At 33.4% G+C, this 23,673-nt stretch overlaps 2 protein-coding genes and 1 pseudogene across 7 annotated transcripts; 1 reads left to right on the top strand and 2 right to left on the bottom strand.

Moving 5' to 3' along the window:
* Positions 1-3,266: 3,266 nt before the first annotated feature.
* Positions 3,267-9,347, bottom strand: LOC107896733 (AUGMIN subunit 6-like; annotated as a pseudogene).
* Positions 9,348-14,777: 5,430 nt separating this feature from the next.
* Positions 14,778-18,883, top strand: LOC107896732 (plant UBX domain-containing protein 1). 6 transcript variants are annotated; one of them, XR_005903472.1, is made up of 9 exons: positions 14,812-15,022; positions 16,133-16,229; positions 16,312-16,380; positions 16,632-16,699; positions 16,877-17,006; positions 17,109-17,213; positions 17,801-17,999; positions 18,120-18,221; positions 18,336-18,883. XR_005903472.1 is itself a non-coding variant. In XM_016821994.2 (8 exons), the coding sequence occupies exons 1-8, from the start codon at positions 14,939-14,941 to the stop codon at positions 18,121-18,123; spliced, it is 771 nt and encodes a 256-aa protein (XP_016677483.1). In that variant the 5' UTR covers positions 14,778-14,938; the 3' UTR covers positions 18,124-18,883. The 6 variants fall into 6 exon arrangements, 4 of the variants coding, with proteins under 4 accessions (XP_016677483.1, XP_040934978.1, XP_040934979.1 ...); XR_005903471.1 differs by having other exon boundaries at positions 17,786-17,999; XM_016821994.2 differs by having other exon boundaries at positions 14,778-15,022; positions 17,786-17,999; positions 18,120-18,883.
* A 1,729-nt stretch (positions 18,884-20,612) lies between these two features.
* Positions 20,613-21,803, bottom strand: LOC107896731 (prohibitin-3, mitochondrial-like). The gene is given in 2 exon segments (NM_001326843.1): positions 20,613-21,177; positions 21,476-21,803. Coding segments are annotated over 2 exon segments (843 nt in total). The 5' UTR covers positions 21,788-21,803; the 3' UTR covers positions 20,613-20,646.
* Between the last annotated feature and the right edge of the window lie 1,870 nt (positions 21,804-23,673).

Raw genomic sequence — 23,673 nt, 5'->3', positions numbered from 1 at the left:
AGTGCATGTTACATGTTTCATACTGTAGTGCAGTGGGATCTCTCATGTATGCTGTCAGTACAATTAGCAGATACATGGTAAATTCCGATAAAGAACATTGGAAAATAGTTCAGTGGATTTTAAGATACTTACGAGGTACTACTGATGTTTGCTTACAGTTTGGAAGAACTAAAGATGGAGTCATTGGGTATGTTGATGTTGATTTTGCTGAATACCCTGATAGAAGAAGATCTCTCACTGGTTATTTCTTTGCAATCGAATGTTGTGCAATCAATTGGAAAGCTGCTTTGCAAACTACAGTTTCTTTGTTTACCACTGAAGCTGAGTACATGGCGATTATTGAGGCTTGTAAAGAAGTTATTTGGTTGAAGGGACTTTTTAGTGAACTCAATGAAGACTTTCAAATCAGTACAGTATTTTATGACAGTCAGAGTGCCATCTTCCTTACAAAAGATTAAATGTTCCATGAGAGAACAAAACACATTGATGTTCGGTATCATTTTGTTCGTGATATTATTGCTCGTGGTGATATTGTTGTGAGCAAAATTAGTACTCATGAAAATCTTGCAGATATGATGACTAAGTCACTTCCTATAACCAAGTTCGAGCATTGCTTAGACTTGGTTGGTGTTCATTGTTGAAGTTAAACCCTTAAAAGATTTTATGGAAGAAGTGGAGAACTTGTTCCTTGAGAGTTCACGATGAAGAACATGTTCATTGAGAATTCGTGTCAATGTGGAGATTATTAGAATTAAGTGACCCGAATCTTTATTTAAATAAAATACAATGGTAAAATAAAATAAAAGTAAAATCCCTATAGAACTACACTTCTTTTATTTTATTTTAGAATAAGGTTTTTAAAACCTTATTAAACTCTATCTATTTGATATTAATTAGAATAAGGTGTTTCAATCTTACTACACTCCTATTAGAATATAGTTTTATAAGCCTATAAATAGATATAGTCTATTCCTCTTGTAATCGTTTAAATTCGACATAGTGAATTTTCTTCTCCTCTTCCCGTGATTTTTTTCCCGAAAGGGTTTCCACGTAAAAATCTGTGTTCTTTATTTTTATTTCTCTTTTCTTTGCGATATATTGTCATTACCGACATTCTATTTATTTTTCATAGGTGAGTATCTGATGAAGATCAAATTAAGTCCATAATAAGGTTTGGCAAGGGAGTTGGTCAAATAGGAGTCAATGTGAAGATTTGTGAGAAAATGTCTCTTATTTTGACCAAACAGTATGTGACATCCCAGCAAGCAGCACTCTTTCGTCCTAATGACGCGATGGTCATCTCAACCCAACGAGCAACAAAACTTTGTTCCGACAACGCAAAAGTCTTTCACATCCCAACAACACATTAAGCCACGTCATGACGTGGCGACATGCAATCCAAGTTTTCTTAGTTTTCTTCTGCCAGTTAAACTCTATTTTTAGTTTCTCACCTAAACTCTAATTAACAAAAATATTTAGATTGAGATAAGTATGTTCTTTATTTTGAAGGGTTTTTGTTTTAGTGAATTTGGATTTTCCTTTAATTCTCTCCATCTTTTATATTCTCCTTTATTATACTGAAATCTCTTTTTGCCTATGATTTTTTATCCTCTTTTAAAGAATTTTTCTATGTATTTGATCTTTCTAATTTTAGTTTACTTGTTTATTGCATAATACAGGTTAATTCCCAACAGTTTGTTTATTAGAGTTAAAAAATAGTAGTAAGAGTTAAGTTAGTGTTTTTTATATATTATATTATTCATATATTCTAAAAAATATGTTGTAGCATTATATTACTTGAGGGTCTAAAAAATTTATTTTTGAAAATGATATATTAATCTTACATATATATTAATTAGCTAATTTAAAGTTGACGCTTATATATAAAAAATAATAGAATATATATGTTTTTCCTTCTATTACACGACTGATGTTTTGCCACCACGAGAATCGAATTTTGGGAGAAACCAAATATAAAAATGAGCAAATTCTTTCCCTGATGATAAAGCATCATTCAAGGATATTATGGATGCGTTCAAGCCTGAAACAAGGCTTGCAGTGCCTGCACTGGAACCTGGCTATCGCACAACATATCATCTCCAGAATTAGAAATTTTTTTGTTTCCTTTGATGTTGTACCGATGTTTCTACATGCCTTGCCTCCGTTTTCTCATTTTCTCGATGTTTTTATGCCCACAGGGAGCTGCGAAAAAGATAAAGAAAACTCTTGGCTGAGATTCATGAATTAGTTACCACCAACAATGAACCCAATTTTATAGACCACGTTACCATGTCTACTCCTTACCAGAAAATTACCGACTCTTTGCATGAACATAAGAACGAGATATCCACTGATATTAAGATTTATCTTTCCAAGTATATTTTAAATTTTATCTTGCTTATCTAGAATTTATGTCATGATATAAAAGTGATATGATAGTGTAGAATTGGTTGCGACTGCTCTGGTATAATATAGTAGATTGTTCAAAAAGCTCTAAAATACTTTAGTATAATATAAAGATATATGGGATATTTTAAAAACACCAACTTAACCATATACTTGACTTCAACCCCTCCCTCATTTGTAACGTAGCTTAATTGTATACAACACTTTTAGTATTCTCCCTCATTTGTAACCAAAATTAAATTTTACGTTCATTTCTTAAATTTCTTTTTATTGATATTTATATTCTCATGGTAATTGGTAAGGGGAGTTGGGTCTAGCACACTCAATAATGAAGACACTGTGCTTGTCTATGCTCGATTTTAGCCTTGGGGTTTTGTCTCGCAACTCCGAGGAGAACCCGAACAGGTTCACGGAGTTGATCAAGAACGCCTAAGTCCATCAAGGAAATGTTTTAAAATATTGGCCTTGATGAGGTTCGAACCCAAGCCCCTAAGTGGTTGTGTTCTTACTCTTTAAGACCCTTTAAGGGTTCGAGTTTGAACCTCGTCAAGGCCAAAATGATAAAACATTTTCTTGGTGGACCCTAAGCGTTCCCAATCAACTCCGTAAACCCCATTCGGGTTATCCTCGAGATCAGAAGACAAAACCTCGAGAATAAAACCGAGTATAAACATCTCGAGCATAATACCTCCATCGTTAAGAGTCCGAGACCCAACTCCCCTCAACAGTAATAATTTTGGTCTACTCTTTTTGTAGAATTAAATGTGGTATACTTCTTATATTTTTTTTTTAACATTTCAGTTCATTTATTTAAAGGGTCATTTTAATATATATTTTTTTAAAAGTTTAAAAAAATTCAATAATCTAATGATCTATATTATGAAGAATATTTAAAAGAATACGATACTAAAATAATTTCAGTGTGACCAAAATTAAACTTTTCTTACACTTACAAAATAATGCCGAGAAGACTTCAAAGATTCCAGTGGAGGCAGCGGCCTGCTTCCAAACCAAGGTATCAATGACAGAGTGGTGGAGATAACATCCCTAACTGAGGGAGCCCGAAAGCAAAACCATCCCAACAAAATCGTCCAAACCCCAGTCTCAATGCTCCATTAAGGCAGTATCTGTTTCTGAAAGTGGAGCTGCACAAACATACCCTCTTCTTAATAATAATAATGATAATAATAATAATAATAATAATTGTCAAAAAATAATAATAATAATACATTTGGCAGATATGTGGTAATTAATAGATAAACAAAAGAAAAAAATTCCCTTTAAAGAATCCTATTATACGCTGGCTAAGTTGTTCGTACTTCTTCATTTTCTTTAAAATATTCATATCTAACACGTACCAAGGGAAGGGATATATGACTCCTAGATCACTTTAAATTCATGAAAAAGCTTTAGAGTTTAGGGTCTGAAGCCCATCCATGTCCAATACTCATATCCAAGTCCGATTAACTTAGCTGAGAGGTATCTATGGTGTCCAAACACAAAATATTGGCCTCCTCAAGTGCAATCTGAAAAACTGTTTTACTATTAAAATTTTTGTATCTAATAATTATATATTTTCAAATTTTAATTTACATAAAAGAATTTATTATTTAAAAGATAATCTGAATTGGTTGACTCGGATTACTAAAGTTATCTCAAAGTCCAGCTCAAATTGACTGTCAAGCCAGACAAATAGCCCAGCAAGTGGATATATCTGAATAATATATTAAACAGATGTCTTAATAATAATAATAATAATAATAATAATAATAATAATAATAATAGGCTGCAAATAAAACAACATACCGAGCAAATCCTCGTAAGAATCGGATAAGAGGGATGCGTCCATCAGAAAAGGAGAAAAGACATCCTGTGCTTCTTCCAAGTCAAAAAAAGACCTCTGCCCATCAGAAGCTGAAGTACTAGAAGCAGCAGCTGACAGAAATACGTTTACTGGATCATAATCGTTAAGAGAATCCAACTTGTTCAACATGCGTGATATGTCATCATAGTTACTCCTAATACGACCATCGCTTGCACGGCTATCAAGCAAGGAATTGTCTTTTTGAGTTGAAAATAATTTCTTACTCCTTATGGAGCCAACTTTATTCTCTGGTCCCCCATGATAAAAATTAAATGATGAAATAGGTACAAAGAAATGTTCCGAGCTTTCATCAGATTGACTGTCCCGTGATGACTCTGAATCGTGGGATGGCACAGATAGTGCAGCTTGCCTAACAGATCTCTTCAAGTTCTGAACGAAAGAATCATTGGTATCTGCAAAGTGAATTTGAGAATCAGAATCTTCCACTAAAGGAGTTAAATCACCACAGTCACAAGCACTCATTTAAATGTTTTCAGAACATGAAAAGCAGCAAACCTTGCGGTGGGTTATCAAGGCCATTGTTTGCAAGAGGCTGGTCCAGGGAGCTGCTTTCAGACAGTTTCAATTTGGTTGGTCTGCGGAGCTAAAGTATGCTGCTTTTGCATGTTTCCACTTTTAACCAAAGAATTTGGGCTTAAGCTGAATAACTGCGGGAGCTTTAAAGCTGGAGAACTAGGAGAAATCTTGTCAAGCTGAACCTTTGACATTTTTGGAGTGATGTCACCAACATCATCAGAGCTACTTTCCTGCATTATCCAGGAAAATACCTTAACAATGAGACATAAATTCTACAAGCACAAGTGTTCAATGTTTGCAAGAAATGATTCACCAATTTAACATTTACCAAGGTCCTTCCACTGCTCTGAGCTTGAATAGGTGAGGTAGCTTGACCATGATGCTTGACCATGGAAGGCAAGTTTGAGGAAATGCCATTTACTTTCTCTGTACAGTTTGATATTGACTTCTGAATTGCTGGAGCAACTTCCTTTAGTTGGTTAATAAGCACCTGTGCTTTTGAAATGTACTAGAAATTAGAATAGAAATGACTAAAAGTCATCTAAAAAGTAAGATTAGTATCAGGTGCAGGATTTAAATTGTATTCGCGAATGCATTGTCTACCACATTTATCAAGTCTGTGGATATAATAAATGCAATTGGGGTAAATATAGGCCATGAATATTGGCAACAGAAAGAGCCGAAACTGAAAAATAGCAACTGTATCGTCAAGTGACAGTTACCACTTAAATCCCTGATGAGGAATCAACAAGGATGCTGAAAAAAAGAATTCCTCTAGAGATAACTTAGAATCTATAACAGCATCAAGGTTTATGAGGAACATATTTTAGTGTGACTGTTTAGAGATTACTTAGAAATCATAGCAGAAATTTATGGTTTAGTAGAGGGCTAGAGGCATATGTGGTAGCATGTTTGTAAACTCACAACAGGCATGCATGTTCGAAGCAAAGCACAGAACAGAACAGGAGAACAAACTCATATATTGCTGTTCAGTGGGTTCTCAAATCTCCAAATAATTTGAAGTAACACTTAAATAAACTAAACAAATTTCCAGATTTTGAGGTTCTAGATCATCAACATTTGACCATCCTTCAGCGTTTGGGAAGAGAATTTCCCATTTTGGGGCTGTCAAAAGGTAGATTTTCATCTTTGTGCTCACAAAATTCTTTACCAAATACCAAGCAAATGGTAACTTAAGGAAATCTAAGCAATATCTAAGGTTCTTGAAGATTTCAAAAACCGGCTTGCTGTTGCCAAGTATTAATATGTTTCTATAACCATCAGCCTAACAATTAACTAGATTAAGAACCTACCTGATGAGTATAGAAAACAAGATAGAAACAAGTGCCCCAGATGTTAATCAGACTAGAAATCTGAAATTTGCTCGAAATTATGATCAGATTAACAGTATGAATTTGTAAGGAACTAGTTAATGTCCAATGTCTTTTACATTACCTGAAAGCTAGCCAGGTGTTGCTGATGCTCAGCAAGACTTGTAGCCAATGACTCAGCATGGCCACTTGTGCTACCATCTTGTGCACTTCGTAAAATATCAGGACCCTCTCCATCATTAGCATTTGCCTGCAAAACAATAGTAATATCCATTATTGCATACTAGCACCTTACTTGAACACCGATAATTAGCAACATTCAATCCACAGTTCCTTAAAACCGTGAATCACAATTTAGAATTTACAAATACTTTTTAAATAAAATTTAGAAAGTGCAAACAAAATATTGCTCGTTTGTGATTCTATACCATAACCAATAACTTGTCCACATCTCCCAAGGATGGAAAACTTTTAAGTGAACGGATTTGCTTATGACTAATAAAGATTCTGTCCATAGAAAAAGAATAACATCCAATACAAGTTTCAACGCCTCAACATCAAACCTCATGTTGCATAATATCTAACTGGTCAATGCAATTTACAATACCACAACTTTAAACAAATATCATACTCATAATTATACACTACATAGACATTAAACTATAAGAGATACAGCATATCACTAATGACCAATTCTTAAAACAAGCTAACATAGCTGAGTGAACAAAAATAACATAAAACAGCATACCAGCTGAAGCGAATGTTTATGAATGCGTTGTAATGCATGCGTCCAACGTCTGATAATTTCTGCTACATCAACAGTCTGGTTTACTCTTCCACTTCCATCATCTACCTGAGAGAATGTCTCTTCATTGACCTGTGTGCTACATCCACCATTCTGGTCTTTGTTAGCCAAATCCCCAGACTGAACTGATAAGACATCAGAGTAAGGAGCCTGAGAACTTTGATCCATAGTTGCAAGCAAAGACGATCCAGAGATGCGGTACCTGAAAATGAATATACATGAAAAAGGAGAGCCAAAGAATGGCATATTTACCATCCAAAACAACATATGGTGGCAAATCACCTATGCTCCCGATGAGCTATCAAATCCTCAATGGGGCCTGAAGCAAGAACTTCATGTTGACCTGGATGAATAAGTTGATAATATCAAGGGCGTGAAAATCAAATAAGTTAATGAAGATATAAATGAAAAACACTTAATTCATTCGTACAGTACTTACTTTTACGAGATAGGATAGACTCCCACAAGCGAGTGGCCTTTGAAACCAAATGAGAATTCTGACTTGAAGTAGAGACAAGATCATCCCATAGCTCCCCTTCCAACTTCACTTTGTTCCTCAAGTCATGTAGTTTTTCCAGCTCTTGCTGCAAATAAGCCTGATATCAAGGTTTTCCAAGGAAAGTCATTCATTAAAGATATCAAGTCATTCCTAGCAGAAGGTAAAAGAGAAAGGGGATTATATTTGATAATATGAAAAAAATACTCAAAAAGAGTTCAATTGAGTGATTAAATAGTTTTTACTTACCTCCTCAGCACAAAGACCACGAAACTCTGCAATCATTTCATGAGCCAAATTTGACCACATAGCCTGTCTCTGCACTGTTGTTTCTGCATTTTTCAGAAATCTTCTCCGTTCAAGTGATATTCTAGCCTGTTCAAAAAAAATGTTACTTCAACGCTATGGAAGGTCTAACCAAAAAAAAAAAAACATTTTGAAGCTAATGCCAAAACTATGCTTGAACTATGATAGAAGCAAATAGAACATAAAAACACAGAAAAAGAAGCATGAACCTAATATATGAGACTATAATTCTATGTTGCTCCAACCCTTCAATTTCTTTAAAGGTCGTGGATATGGGGATATGATCTTCCAGAGACCCATCAAATGCATGAGAAAGCAAAGACCTACCAAGTGCATGGAAAAACTTAGACAAAATTAAATATACCCAAGCGGACATATCCGTATCTGACACACATGCAAGTTCAACTAATATAGGTCTAACTGTACTTCATATGAATAATGTGCAGAGCAGCACAACCTTTGTTACAGGAAGTAATGTAGCAGCATGTGAAAAGGCAACATCAGTTAATGGCACAGGCAACGTGTTAGAAGCAACATCCGCTGCGAAATTCCTTCTATAAACCTCTCTTAATGCATGCAATGAGAGTTGCCATAGAAGTTCAACAAATCTACAAGCAAAAACATAAGAAAATATAATGTGATGATGAATTAACAAATTTCATCAGCGATCTTCAATAAAACTTCTAACTTTTTGGATCTTGCACAGACAATCGGTGCCAAAATACAGTGAAAGATACGCTCTAATGACCCTAATGCAAATAGGACTAAGAAAGCCAACTAACACAGTTTTCCATTTTGCTTAACTTTCTAGAATTTTCTTAGCAGCCAAACAGAAATTAAGAACTAACCTCGGCCCACAGCAAGTAGCAAGCGAAGAAACCCTGGAATTACTTCTAGGTAAAGCTCCTTGTGCTTCCAGCTCACTGATTATGCCTTGGACAACCTAAAATATCAACAAGTAAATAAAATTCAAACAATAATTCAGACAAAACAGTAAACCAGAAAAACGAAAACAAATAAAAAAAATCGAAGAATCAACCTTTCGAAAATCACGAGATTGCGCTGAGTCAAAAATTGGCCAAACTCTATCGAAATCCTATAAGATCCAAAACGAAAACCAAATTCAAAACCAATACAGACCAGATCGAAAGTAAACCGAACCGGAAAACGATTATTACGCTGGCGGATTGAGCGGGGCCACGAAGAGAAGAGAGTATGAAGTAAAGAAGCTGTTCGCCTAATTTAGGGTTAGAATGACGGAAAAGTCCGACACGAGGGGTTACGTTAGAGGCTCCAAGCCCGATTATCGACGGATCCAATCCTAATAGCAAACAATTAGTGTACATTGCGCTTTCGAGCTCTATCTCTCTCTCCTTCTCTCTGTCCATTGTCATCTCTCTCTCTCTCTCTCTCTCTCTCTCACACACACACACACACACACACACACTTTCTCGGGAAAAAAATGTATTTTTTTTCTTGAGAAAAATATCAGAAGTGGAAATGTTGAAATGGTGGTTTTTTGAATCGGGGACCGATTTTAATTTAGAGAAAATTGGGGGTTGGCTTGAAAATTTGGAATAGGGCCGGGGGGGTAGGGACAAAGGAAGTCAGTTTGGCCGTTTGGAACTTGGGATTAGGAGTGAGAAAGACACAAGTGAAGGGGTTGTTGATGCTAATGTGCGCTTGTCTGCTGGTGAATAAAAAATTAAAACGAACCGGCGGTAATTTGGAAAAAGATTTAGTAATTTTTTCCAAAATTGAATCATGCATATTAGTACCTTGTTTTATTATTTAAAAATAATAAAATTTGAATTTTTTATTAATATTTATATATTTTTGTTATAACAATAAAGGTTATATATTGAGGAGAGGAAGTTGGAACCTTTGTCACTTGTACATAGAGGACCTGTTCTTTCTCATCTCTTTTCTTCTTTTTTTTGCAAATGATCTACTTTTGCTTTGCCGGGCTAATTCCCCACACGCACAGTGGGCTAACGAGGCTTTGTCCACTTTTTGCTGTGCTGCAGGCTATCAAATTAATAGACAGAAAACTCAAATTTTCTCCTCACATAACTTCAAAAGCAGTTGCATTAGATATTCGTGGTCGACTTGGGTTCTCGATTGTGACGGACCTGGGAAAGTATCTAGGTATGCGTATATTCTGAATCTAGGAAAGTACTTAGATATGTTTATATTTCATGAACATATTACTACGATCGCGTTTCAGTTTATTATGGATAAAGTTTATGCTAAACTCAATAGATGGGATACTCATCAATTATTTATGGCTAATAGAATTACCTTAGCGAAGTAAATATTATTTATTATTCCGAAATATTTTATAAGTACAACTTATATTTGTTTTGACGTGTAATAAAATTGAGAAGATTGTGCGCAACTTTATTTGGAGATCCAACTCCACTATAAGAAAATTGGCTCTTGTTAGTTGGACTAATTGTTCCAAACCACTCGTTTGGGGGGTTTTAGAGTAAGACACCTTGAAGATTAGAATAAAATTTTCCTTTTTAAATTAGGCTTCAATATCTTAACTAATATGGATGCACTCTCAGTTCACATGTTGATAAACAAATATAATGTTCATGGGCTGATTCTACAGTCTATTGAACGTAGTAATTATTCTTATCTTTGGCGCTCTTTCGTTAATATGTGGCATGAGGTGACAAATAGTATTGTCTGGTCAGTTAGTGATGGTCTTATTAATTTTTAAAATGATAATTGATTATCGGATGTTGAACCTCTCAAGTTGTACCACATTAGCGATGAACGATTAGATAAAACTCTTCGATTATCTGATTTGATAACAGCTCAAGATACGTGGGATTGGCATAGACTTGAATCTTGAGTGCCACTGGTTATCGTTAGTCGTATTGCTAGTGTCTTGCCACCCTTGGCTGATGGTGGTTTGGACCGACTTGCATGGCGAATGATGTCTTATGGCCCATTTTCTATTGTTGCTACTTACAACTATTTGCTTATTCATAATGATGATAGCTCTCATAGGGCTGGCTTCAAAGTTTGGAAGGTCAGAGATCCACAACAAGTTAAACCATTTCTATGGTTGTTATGTCGTTCAAGTTTACTCACTAATTATGTTAGATGTGACGTAACATCCCCAAATCCCATTAGATGTAAATAGTGTGATTTTAGAAAATATGTATATTGGAATATTTAAAAGAAATAAAATAAGAATTAAATTCGAGATAGTAGAGAAGATAGAAGGATATTGGAGAATATGTGTATTGAAAAAAATAAATTCGAGTATTGATTAATTCGTAAGTTAGTAAAAAGCGTTGAGGTAAAAGTAAGAAATTAAAAGTATAAAAATTAACAGATAGATGCAAAAAAGAAGTGGAGTAATAGATTGGTTTGAAGATGAGATTTGAAGAAAGGTACGAGCCTTAGTGATTTTCCCATACTCATGTTTTATTTGAGAAAGAAATTACGATGTTTGATTTTAATCTATTATCGATCAATATTACATATATGTATACCGGAGGCGAATATAGGGGTTGTCAATGGCTCTGGCCCCACCTAAATTGAAAATTTTATGTTTAGGACTTTGTTTTTTTTTTAAATTTTAATTTAGTAAAGGTAAAATTGTACTTTGGCCCCTTTAAAATTATAAAAATTCTATTTAATCCTTTAAAAATTATAAATATATAGACTATAAAAAATTAAAATTTCATTCAACCCCTCTAAAAATTTGTTCTGGCTTCGCCCCTGATGTATACTATGCTTGAAGCTAAAAAATTCATGTATATATGCATATAGGATGTGAAATGTAGAAGAAGAGGAAGAAAATAATAAAGATAAAAATAAGTTTATATGCATATAAGGGCTTGAAAGGATAAATTATGTGGAAGAACATGATTCAGAAGTGTTAGTAAGTTGATAGGAAAGTACAAACTAAAATGTTAGAAATTATGCTAAAACAATTTCTGGACAGCCATCAGGTTTCAACTTTAAAAATTTCCTAAAAAATTGTATAAATTGAGTTAAATGTTGAACCAAGAATAATATTAAATCTTAAATGAGTTTAGTTTTTTTTATAGAATAAACGGTTTAAGTAATGGAATTGTAAATTATGAGGTAAATAAATTTAAGTGAGAGAAGGTCAAATTGATTTTAGGTTCCCTTATTTTTACTTTGAAAAATCATTAAAAATTATACAAAAATATTTTAGAGATTAACTTTATATGTATAAAAACTTAATGCGTCTATTTTCAAGAGGCATAAGCGACAACGTTATATGAATTTTTAGTAGAGAACTCTCAGAGCTGCTAAGTAGTTGAATAAGGGAAGATTTGAAGAATAAATTATATTAATTGACTTACTTAAAATTTTACCGAAATTTTTATGTTAGTAATGAGATGTTTAGTTTCAAGAAATTCAAACAAAATTTGGTTATCAATCCCCAAGAATGAAATAGGAATAAAAATGTGACTCTTGCATAGTAGAACATGAATAACTAATTTAGAACTTTACTGGAGTGATTAACTAAAAAATGTAACATTCTTTACTCAGGTTTAGGTACAAACTCAAATAAAGGTTATTACATGTGGTCGAGGTTTAAGTAACGATAGTCGTTGTGAAAGATGAGGGGAAACGAGAGACGATTTTGCATGCAATGCGTGACTGCTATTTCCCGAAAGGAGTGTGGAGATCCATTGTCCCGAGATGTGCTTGGAGCTTTTTCTTTTCATCTTCGGTTCAGGAATGGTTGAGGTGAAATTTTCTAAATGAGGGGCACATTGACATTGCAGAAGAGTGGCCAACCTTGTTTTCCATCATTGTTTGCTTTCTTTGGAAAGATAGGATTGCTTCTATTTTTTATCATATGAATAGTAATAGTAGGGACTTAATAGGTTTTGTTGTGGCTTGGGCTAGAAGCTTTCTGTCTGCAAGGCTGAAGATAAGTCTTGAAAGCTTCAAAGTTAATCGTGGATTTTGGGAATCGCTTACAGAGGGTTGGATTAAGCTGAATACAGATACGCCTTTTTTGAATCACTTGTAGGAGGATCGAATGGTGGATGGGTATTGGGTTTTTCAATGAAGGTTGGAGGGTCTGATATTTTCCAAGTTGAAGTCAGAGGTATCTATGAGGGACTTGAGCTTGCGTGGTCGAAAGGTTTTAGCCGAATTGAAGTTGACTACGACAATGCTATACTTATTTGAGTTTATCTGCAAGGGATTTGCTGCGATTGATTCATTCATTGTGTAGGAGAAACTGGCGAGTAGTTTTCAAGCATTCCTCAAGCGAGTACAATAGAATGGTTGATGGCTTTGCTAAAGCTGCTAAGGGAGACTATAATTAGCTACAGATCTTTGAGTTTCCACCGTATTTTATTCGTAGGTTTCTTGAAAAAGATAATCAAGTGATGCTGGGAAATTTTCCAGCACTTCACTCTGCTGCTAATTAAACTTTTTGTAAGTTTTTTCTTGTCTACCAAAAAAAATGTTATATAAAAGTGTTTGGTGGTATAACAGGGCAATTCACACCATGTGGGGTTTGGATAGTCATTAAAATAGGGGCGATTCATATCGTGGATGGTGCAAAAAGCCGTTAAGATTTACTTTGGGGTTAAGTCCTTGTAGAGTATACACAATTCAGTTCGTCTCTATATTTACTTTGGTGCTAAGAGGATATATATAATGGGAAGATGATTGGGAGTGGGTCCAAACCATTGAGTTCCATATTTCATGAGTGTCATCATAGGGTGACAAATGTCAGTTTAAGGCATTGTTGTTGTAACCTAATAGGTTGGACAAGACGTTTGCTAGGCTTGCATATGATGGATTGACAGATGTTATCAGGAATTTTTACCAATATATAATGTATAAATTATGTGGGTTTATTTAGTATAACATGATGTTTAGCTAAACATGTTTTGCACTTCTAACAAAATCATGGGATTGAGCTTTACCATGTATAAGGTTGTGTTTTTTAAGTTTTTTTAACCATCAAATGATTTAGCGAGGAGTTTAAGGTGACATAGTAATTACCTCTAGAAGAAGATAAATTATAAAGTGGCTTGGTTTGAATTGGTAGTATGTGATGCTTTTTAAAATCGACTAACAAAGATTCTATAGAGTTTTGAAGATCATTATTATTCCTCTTACCATCGCTCCTTTGCATTGATTGCTTTTGGAGATGTGGTTGCTTTTGGTTGGAGGTTTTTAGAATACCTCATGCTTTTCGTTGTCATTTTGTTTGGAATATCAATTTGCTTCCTTACCCATATACTTATAATAATTTAGTCATTAATCCATTAGTTACCCATAAGTGGTAAATAAAAATTAGTCATGTCATTTTCACATATTTAAGTAATATTAAATATTTTATATAATATTATAAACTATGTAAACAATGAAGATTGATGGGATAAAAAAAAATTAGATTTGGTAAAAGTAATATTTGAGGGAATATTTTGGAAAGGTAAATGAAATTATATTTTTTTGGGGGATTTTGTTATATTTTGTATTGAAATTTGATAAAAGTGTTAAAAATTTAGAAGTATGTATATTATTTTAAAAAAATTAAATTTAGTACGTTGATATTGATGTTATTAATATAATAAAAGTTATGGATAGATTTAAAATAATATTTAAATCAATTAAATCGGTTAAACTGAAAATCAGTAGTATGCTATTGCATTTAAAAAGTATATAATTTTTAAATATACTTTGAATAATAAATATAAATTATTTATAAAATTAATAATACATAAAATATTTTAAAAACTTAAATATAATAAATTATATTTAAATAATTTAATATAAAATATAAATTAATCTAATTTTTATAAACTTTTAAATAATTAATAAAAGTAAGGGCATTTCATAAGCTAAAAGCCAAAAATCGCCTCCCAACATTACAATTGAGCGGAAAACACCTTTTCACTATAATTTTAACTCTAAACCAGGCGGCGTCCATTTTTTCTACCCAAAATCAATGAGAGGAAAAAAATTGTAATGGCCCAATCCTAAATTAAAAGCCCAAATAACCTTTCATTTCTCGATCTGTCTCATGCCTATGTTATGCTATTGTATGCCATGCTTATAAAAGGAGGATTGGAATAAACCAGAAAGAACTTCTAAGAGATAAAGCAACCAGGACTTTATACAGAAGCAATCCACCAAAACAAAATCTGAAAACTTTAATCTCACTGCTGATGATCGTAGATGGTTCGTTGCCACTGCCTTTGAAGAGGAGAAGATTCACTAGCATTGATTCCATGGAGGCTGAATCGGCCAAGGTAATTCCTTTTTATGAAAATGAAGAATTAATTTCTTGATTTTAATTCCATTTTTGGAGTTCAAAATCTTGTTTCTAATGATGTTTCGATCTGGGTTTTTTCCATGATAATTGATTCGTGTGATGGGTCTAGTTCTTTTTGTTATTTATTCGATTGGGTTTTTTTTAATCTCTTGAATTTAGATGCTTCGAAACAGTGAACGGAAGATTTAACTCTGAAAAAAAAAAGGAGAGAATTTAGCTTCACTCTGATGCAATTTTAGTGGCGTGAATTAGTTAGGACGTACTGTTTTACTAGTTGAATTCAAGTCCTTAAACAAAACAAATTACTGAACTTAGCCAAATTGTGATGGAATTAAGCTTCAATTTGGTCTTTTTTGCCATCTTTATTAATAGTTTGAATGGTTTAGGGTTCATAAACTGATGATGGCATCGATGAGGACAGCTATAGTTGGTCAGTAGCATCATCCCTTTTTGGCTATGTTAATATCGTCCAAAATCCAAATATTTGGAAAAACATAGGAAAAAATTGAGCATACCCATATTAGTCACGACAGTTACCCTTAGTCTTAACAACATAACTTTTTGGTATTTAGTTGAATTAAATAGTTAATATGAGTAATTAGATAAAAGGGAAATTTTGGAGTAAAAAAAAAAAACACAATTAGTGCTTTGAATAAGTACCAAGTAATTTGAAGTTATAAATTTGTACTACTTCCCCCTCCCCTTGATTCAATTCTTTGAGTGATAACGTTATTTTAGGAATATAAATGCACATGGAGTTGTGGAGTCTTGTTCTCGTTTGGTCCAACTTCACGTTTGTGCTCCTTTTGGTCTTTGTAGAAAAGATATGTAGATATTGGAAAAGATCTCAACTGTATCATTTTTTTTCCTTCATGAAACTTGCATTAAGAGGAGAATTTTAAGTCCGACCTCCACACACTGTTGTATATTATGAATCATATATAGTCTTCATAGATGCCAAGTCATTGCTTTTGATAATTGGTGAAAATATCATTATTTATGACTACTGATTTTGTGCTCCTTTAACTTGTTTGGTTTGCAGTCTAATGTTATTTATTTATTTCTGATTACCTTTGAATGATTTTAGGCCAAGCTCGCTGCTGCAAAAGAGAATTTTGGACGGGAAATTCGTGTTTTTGAAACTGCTAGTCTGCTTCCAACACAAGATGGAGTGCCCAACACTGGTATGACCTATTAACTAGAAGTGCCTGTTCGTTTGTGTAAATTGATAAATGCAATGTTTTTATTTATTTATTTTCTGAGCAGAGGAGCCAGATGACTTCTATGATTTCACCGCGGAAGATTATTATCGATTAATGGCAAGTAAAAAAGAAGGTACTTTGTTGATGAATATTAAATCATAATCAGTTTTATCCTCTCAACTTGGTTTATTTATTTTTACTGATTGAGTTTTGATTTAGTTATGTCAAAGTAACCATGGCTTGTATTTGTCTTGAAAAGGACATGTATAGGCACAATTTTTTGTACAAGGTTCCCATTTCATAAAAACTCATGGTAACCTGGATATTTTGGAAAGGATTTAGAAATATATTTACATGTTTCTTAGTGGATATGATTATAAACAGATAAGCACTTGAAAACAAGAAAAATCCGAGAAGCAGAAGAGGCTGCTCGAAGATCAAGAATAACAAAGGTACTTGCTACTCCTTTGGAATCTTTTCGTTGTTTATGTGTTAAGAGTGCTTGGATCCCAATGATGAGAGAATTTTTTCAAGGATGAGTAGTGAATCTTAGAGTAGGGTTGGTGTAGTTGTACTTTACTTTTCATTAAGTTTATATGTTCATGTTCAGGCTGTTGTTTCATGTTCAGGCTGTTGTTAGGATTCGCTTTCCAGATAACCACACATTAGAGGTTACATTTCATCCATCCGAGACACTTCAGAGCTTGGTTGACCTTATTTCTAAAGTGACTGCTCGACCAGATTTGCCATTCTACTTATGTAAGCATATTTCGGAGTGAACTTTTGGTCAGTTATGTAAATACTAGCTGGATGTTTCGGAGTGAAGCCTGCACCTTGGATGTCTAATAACTAATGTTTCAGATACTACGCCTCCTAAGAAGCAAATGAAGGACATGACACAGGATTTCTTCTCTGCCGGTTTCATTCCTGGTGCAATCGTGTATTTTTCATATGATCTGCCAAAAGGTTTGTGCATGCTTTCACATGTATGCATTGTTTAATCCTTCTGTAAGTCATATCTCATCATTGATTCTTAACCTTATTGTCATACTTATGATCTATGTTACTCTTGACTTCATTTTTCATGAACTACACTCATGTTTGACACATATATGGACGTAGTTATGGGGATATGACCCTTCAAATATATGGAAGAACTTGTAAAAATTGAACATGCTCATATTAGATAGTATCAAACACATGATTCCGATACAAACATTCAAGTCCAAGTAACATAGCTTATGATTGGCTGGTGCAGAGTTGTGACCATGAATCCTTATTTATGTTGTCATTACCATGTATAACATTCAATTTTTCTATTTTTTCTGTTATTGGCATATTTAGCATTGGCATAATTTCATGTTTAGCATGTAATAAATCACGCAGTAAGGTTGTTGTCTAATTGTCTAAATACTTACTAGACATGCTAAATACAACTCTGTAGAAGTCCCCTGAGAATATTCACTGAATTTCATAGTTTTTATAGTTGAATACATAGTTTTTATCCCTGAACTGACACCTCTCTTTGAAATGTTGAGGTGAGGATGCTGCAGCTGCAGCTGCAAATTCAGGCCCCTTTCTTCAGGAAGAGATCATGTCTTTGAAAGGTTTGGAAGTCATTGCTGGAGCTGAGCAGCCAGAGTCAGTTCAATCTGCCCCGGAGCCTGCTTCTGCCAGTGCAGTGCCATCCCCTGCTGTGCACGAGAGCAAGCCTACCGAGAAAAAACCTGCCAAGCCAAAGTGGTTCAAAATGTGAGTTGACAACTGCAAAAGTGAGCTTCTTATTCTTTTTATATCACTGTTTTGTCCTTTTTCAATCTGTGTGATTCCCGTCCATGTCTACACTGCGATTCTGAAAGCTTTATCCTGCAGGTGAGCTTCGGCACATAATCTCAACATTATTAGATTTCGAGAAGCGGTTAACTTGATTGTCAGATCAAATGATAAAGTTTGTTCGATGGCAGTGACTAACAGGTGACTCTATATGAAGGATATTAACACTTTTACAAAGTTTGATGTGGATATTTTGCTCTGTTGAACTTTTTTTTACAGTTTGATAATTGCTTCCTTTTGCTTTGATATTTCAAGCCCGTGGAACTCGAGTAAAAATTTCATGCTGAAACCAATGTCCGGATATCTGGGCTTTAGCCAAAGTTCAACAATCATTTTAGAGGTGGTTGGATTGGTTACTAGTTACCACCTTAATGTTTTATGTGAGGAATGGTCTTACAATTGTAGGTCAATGAGACACCAAAATTTCTATACATATTTAGGCATTTGGCATGCGGAAGTCAAAATTCTCTATCTGAGCTTCAAATGCAACCGTCTAATAAAAGTAACAAATCTATGTTACTAAAATTTGGGTGTTAGTGTATTGATATATGTTAGAGACGGATGTGTTTAGTTTCTGTTTTTCTAAGATTTATATGTATTTGGAGGGTCACGTCAATTCCAGATATGTAATGACGGTGACTGAAAAAATGACATTCAGTAAGTATAAGCCTGAAGTTTGAAAATCAGTAGTGTATACGCAAGAAACGGTCGCATGAGAAAGGGGTTCATTAAGCAATTCATTAAAAGATGTATCCTGTGAAACTCAATTAGTTTATGCAGTGAACTTCAATTATCATTTTTAAGTTGCAGCCTCCATTGTATTATATGTACGAGTTTATATGTGATTGTGGACGTCTCTCCTTGGACCTCGAATGAGCACATCTAATTGTTCTCGTCATGAGCTTTTTCACTGTTTTGTTTATTTTATTTTCAGGACGTTAGGTTCAATTTATGTACTCCATTTTATTGTGGAGAGCTGGGGATGAAACCAAGTAACCAGAGGTTAGTTTTTAGTTTTGGAATCACTGTCCTTGAGTCACCCCATCATTGATGTGACAGCTCTGCTACCCGCAGAGTATGTCTCTTTGGTTAATGTGCGTAAATATCGGATGATTTGAAAATTAGCGGATTCCCATTGAGGTACAAAAGTAGGAATGACACTGAAACCATCTTTTATTAGTTAGGTAGGAGCGATCTATTTTGATTACTTCTTCGGTTTGGGCGGGTCAACACACTATTTTTTAATAAAAATTCACAACCGAATAACCGAAGTTCTATTAAAAATAGATAGGGTCTATTAGTTGATCACTAAATTTCAAAAAAATTACGAAATAATCAAGTTTTCATTTAGTCATTAGGTTATTATATGGGTTTTTCATGCCATTCTCATCAATTGCATAAGCTATTCTTCCCTTTTTATGAAACAGTTTTAAACATCTTGAATCTACGAGTCAAGATTTAAATAGTCATTTTTTTTAATCTACGAGTTAGACATTAATTGTTAAATCAACTTGAACATAGAGTATGTATCTTTACCCCTCAATTGGTATTAATTTATTTTACTGATCATTGAATCATTTTAAATGATCAAAATATATACTTACTAATCATTGAATCATTTTTGAGTGATCAAAACATATTAACATAATTTATCAAAAAAATAATATAAATAAAATAATGTTTTACTCGTGTTTCAATCAGTTTATGTTTGGATGTATGTCTCGGACTTTTAATCAAAATAGAAAACAATTTTAGGATTGATTTCCCTTGAAAGATATCCTCGTCGTGCTAAACCTCAACCCGAAAGATCTAAATATTAAACCCTAAATCGAACACAGAACTGGGTGATGATTGAACTAGTTTCAAGCAAGTAAAAAGTCGGAGAAAAATAAGAAACCAATACCACCAAGCGAAGATGATGCATGTTCTTAACAATTATCTATATTCACTACTAATTTAACATTTAATTTTATTTTACTTAAACAGCCAATTGAGTCAATTGAATCGGTAATTAACAGTCACACCGATTTGACCTCTAGCCTAGTTCTTTTTAAGATTAATCTTCATAAAAGATAATCTAATTCCTTTCCATGATAACAGCCAAATCAGCAATGCCATTCAAAAGTTTGGTTAGAAACCATTTCCCCCATATGACACCTTAGTTTCTGCACTATGACATAACAAAAAATGCTGAAATGTGCAGGAATAAAGCACAATTATGTTGCTTGGACTTAAGTGTAGGTGTGAGCGTATGCATTTAGGTGGTTTTTGGAAGATCATATTTGGGTAGGGGTAGGGCATTGGTACACAGAAAAGTTATTGTTGAACAGTCTATCTGAAGACTTGTTGATTTGAGACAATTCAGAAAAGTGTCATATAGCAAACAAACTAATCAACAGTTCCGACAAAAATTGGAAGACAAATAGTAAGTAACCTCCTTGATTTAACATCAAGACATTTTCAGCAAGTTCAAGTGATGGTTTCCACCAACATGAAGACAACAATGTCTGCAAATACACACTTAAACATTTATGGGTTATGAAAATTACCATCATTCAAGCAGCTGTCAAGGCCTCGATGGGTTCATAGCAAGAAGCATGTTCTGACCACCAGGCAGGTATGCCACATTCGGTGACCTCGCAAGAGTTGCAGCAATTTCCCTCGATGCTTCGATCCTCCTCAGCTCAATCAGCCCCATACCAGCAGTTGCAGTTGCTTCAGAAATCAACTTTGCAGCCTCGCTTTCTCCTTCTGCGCGGATGATAGCAGCCCTCCTCTCCTGATCAGCTTTCGCCACAACATACTTCGACCTCTCCGCCTCTTGTTGTGCCACCTGTTTCTGCTCCACTGCCCTTGAGAACTCAGAACCATATGACAAATGCGTGATTGCAACATCGGCTAGCTCAATGTTGAAGTCCCTTGCACGCTGTGTCAGTGAATTCCGGACCAAGGCCGACACTTGGGGACGCTCGGTGAGAAGCTGATCAGCATTGAACTGTGCAACCACGGCTTTCAAGACCTCATTGCCAATGGAGGGAAGCACTTTCTCATCATACTCTAGACCAAGGTGTTGATAAATTTCAGGAAGTTTCTCCACCTTTTCGCAAAAATAACATCAATCAAACATTAATATTCAAAAAGATAACCCATGGGTTCATAAGCATAATCATACAATAAAAGCTACATTGGTATGCATTTTTTTGAACAAGTTGAAAAGCACATTAACTTTGATTCCATTGATATAATGAACAAGCAAATCAAGAACTCTCATTAACCCATTTCATAAAATCATCCAAAAAATCAAAATTCTTTAGTAATTCATCAAAAAATAAACAAAACCCATAAATCAAACGAACCCATTAAACCTAAAGAACAAAAAGAAATTGCTAGATTACCTTAGGTTTAGAAAGAACTCGAAGGGTAAGATTAACCATTTGGAGATCCTTAGTTCCAGAGACAGATGAGAAGGTATGGGGCTTCATGCGGATATCATAGATGAAAGGTTTCTGGAGCCATGGGATCAAAAAGTGAGTTCCTTCATCGGCCGTTTTGTCCAATACTCCCCTTAGACGGTCAAATATCACCGCTCTTTGGCCGCCGTCGACTGTGTACATAGAAGCGTTGAGGACAGTGGCGCCAGCGCCGAGACCAAAAGCGGCGCGTGCGAGGTTGGTCAAGAAAGAAACTGCGGCTTGGTTGCTACCCATTTTGCCTGAATTTCTTTGCTTACTTCTGCTGGGTTTTAGGTTTCAATGGCGAAAAGTGTGGGTTTTTATTAGGGTTTATCTATTTTTTTTATTTTTCTATTTTTAAATAAAACGGTTGGGCTTGGGCTTTTATATCGGCTTTTGGTCCAAATTTGAGAATTTTGTTAATTTTGATAATAAAATTTTGGCAATTTTTTCATGCTAAATATTATTAATGTATTTTTAAAATATTACATATATATAGTAAAAATCATGTATTAAAAGTACTATATATATTTTATGAATATATTTTTAGAATATATATATAGAAATTATATTATAAATAAATTATAATATTTTTTACGATATTAACATTCATATAAAAGCGAGGCGGAAATAAATAAGATAATTTTAGTTTCACTACTCTCTATTGTCATGCATAATATATATATGTTCAGAGTTATAGGTTTGAGATAGCTAATGTTTTTATTAGGGTGGATATTTAATTGAATAAAGTGAAAATATTTTGAATTAATCGAATTGACAATTTTTATTTTATCATCTTAATTCAATTTGAATTTTTTTTAATCAAATGAAATGAAATTTGAGTCGAATCAAATAAATTTATTTGAATTAAATTTAAAAATACAAAACATGCCAACTTAAAGACCATATGACTAAATTTAATGAATAAGTACATAGTTTGAGATAACGTATATTTGAAAATTATTTCAAAGTAAAACACAAAAAAAATTAGTACAATAAAATTATTTTAATAATTTATTTATTTAATACCTCAAAGTTATGATTTTGGAACTTTTTTATAATTTATAATTTATAGATTTTTATATAAATTTAAATTTATTTTAATTTTATTTTTGAAATTTTATAGATAATTTTGTTTTTTTTTTAACTTTTTTAGAGGCACAAATTGCTAGTCTTCGAAATTGGAAAGATGGGGTATTTACGTTAATTTAATTTATTTTTAGGTTAATTTAGTTTTTAACGTTGTAACTATTCATTTCTATTTAAAAAAATAATTGATTATTCGAGTTGATTCAAAAAGTTGAATAATTCAAAATTTATATTTTTTGAATTTTTTCAAGTCGAATCACCTCTAATTCTTATTTTCTTTAATGTTTAATTTTATTAATTGAGTAAAAATATTAAATGAAATGATATAATAAATAACTCATTCATAATTATTGTTGGTATCTTATTTGAGTTGATATAGATACGAGCTTACAATTGAAAATTGAACTATGGCATTATAATCACCCCAAATTTTCTACTCTTTAAAAAAAATAGTTTTTAAAAATTTTATTTAATATTATTAAAATTTCACTATACAAAATAAAATATTGTTTTATCTTCTCAAAGGTCATTATGTAAATTGTTGGGTGATAGATATAAATTTTACTAATTTACTCGTAGAATTTGAGTAATTAACTAATAAATAATAATAAGAGTCAGTTATTGTCACTGTTGTTTACCTCAGGTTACATTTTGGTCACTTATGTTTGAAATGTTACGTTTTAGTCACTTACGTTATCGTGATGTAACATTTTAATAATTGAATCGTTAATTGTCATTAGCAGTGTTATGGTAAGTTAACGTGGCACGTTAAATCATCATTTCAAACAAAAATTTTAGGTTAAATTATACAATTAGTCTCTATAATTTTTCGTTTTGAGCAATTTAATTTATTCTTTTATTATCTTTAAAATTTTCTTTTTTATTTCATTCTCTTCTAATTCTCCCTCTATTTTCCTACATTTTCCATTTTTTTAACATATCAGAAAATCGAAATGACAATAAAAAAAAACAAAAAGTCGAAAGCCATCATTACTTATAACCAAACCCATGAACCCAATCACCAAGCAACATATGGTAAAAATGCCACATAA

Source organism: Gossypium hirsutum, chromosome A10 (assembly GCF_007990345.1).
Source record: "Gossypium hirsutum isolate 1008001.06 chromosome A10, Gossypium_hirsutum_v2.1, whole genome shotgun sequence".
NCBI classification, from domain to species: Eukaryota; Viridiplantae; Streptophyta; class Magnoliopsida; order Malvales; family Malvaceae; genus Gossypium; species Gossypium hirsutum.
Note: the sequence above shows the minus strand (reverse complement) of the source record. Positions and strands in the feature narration are given on the sequence as shown.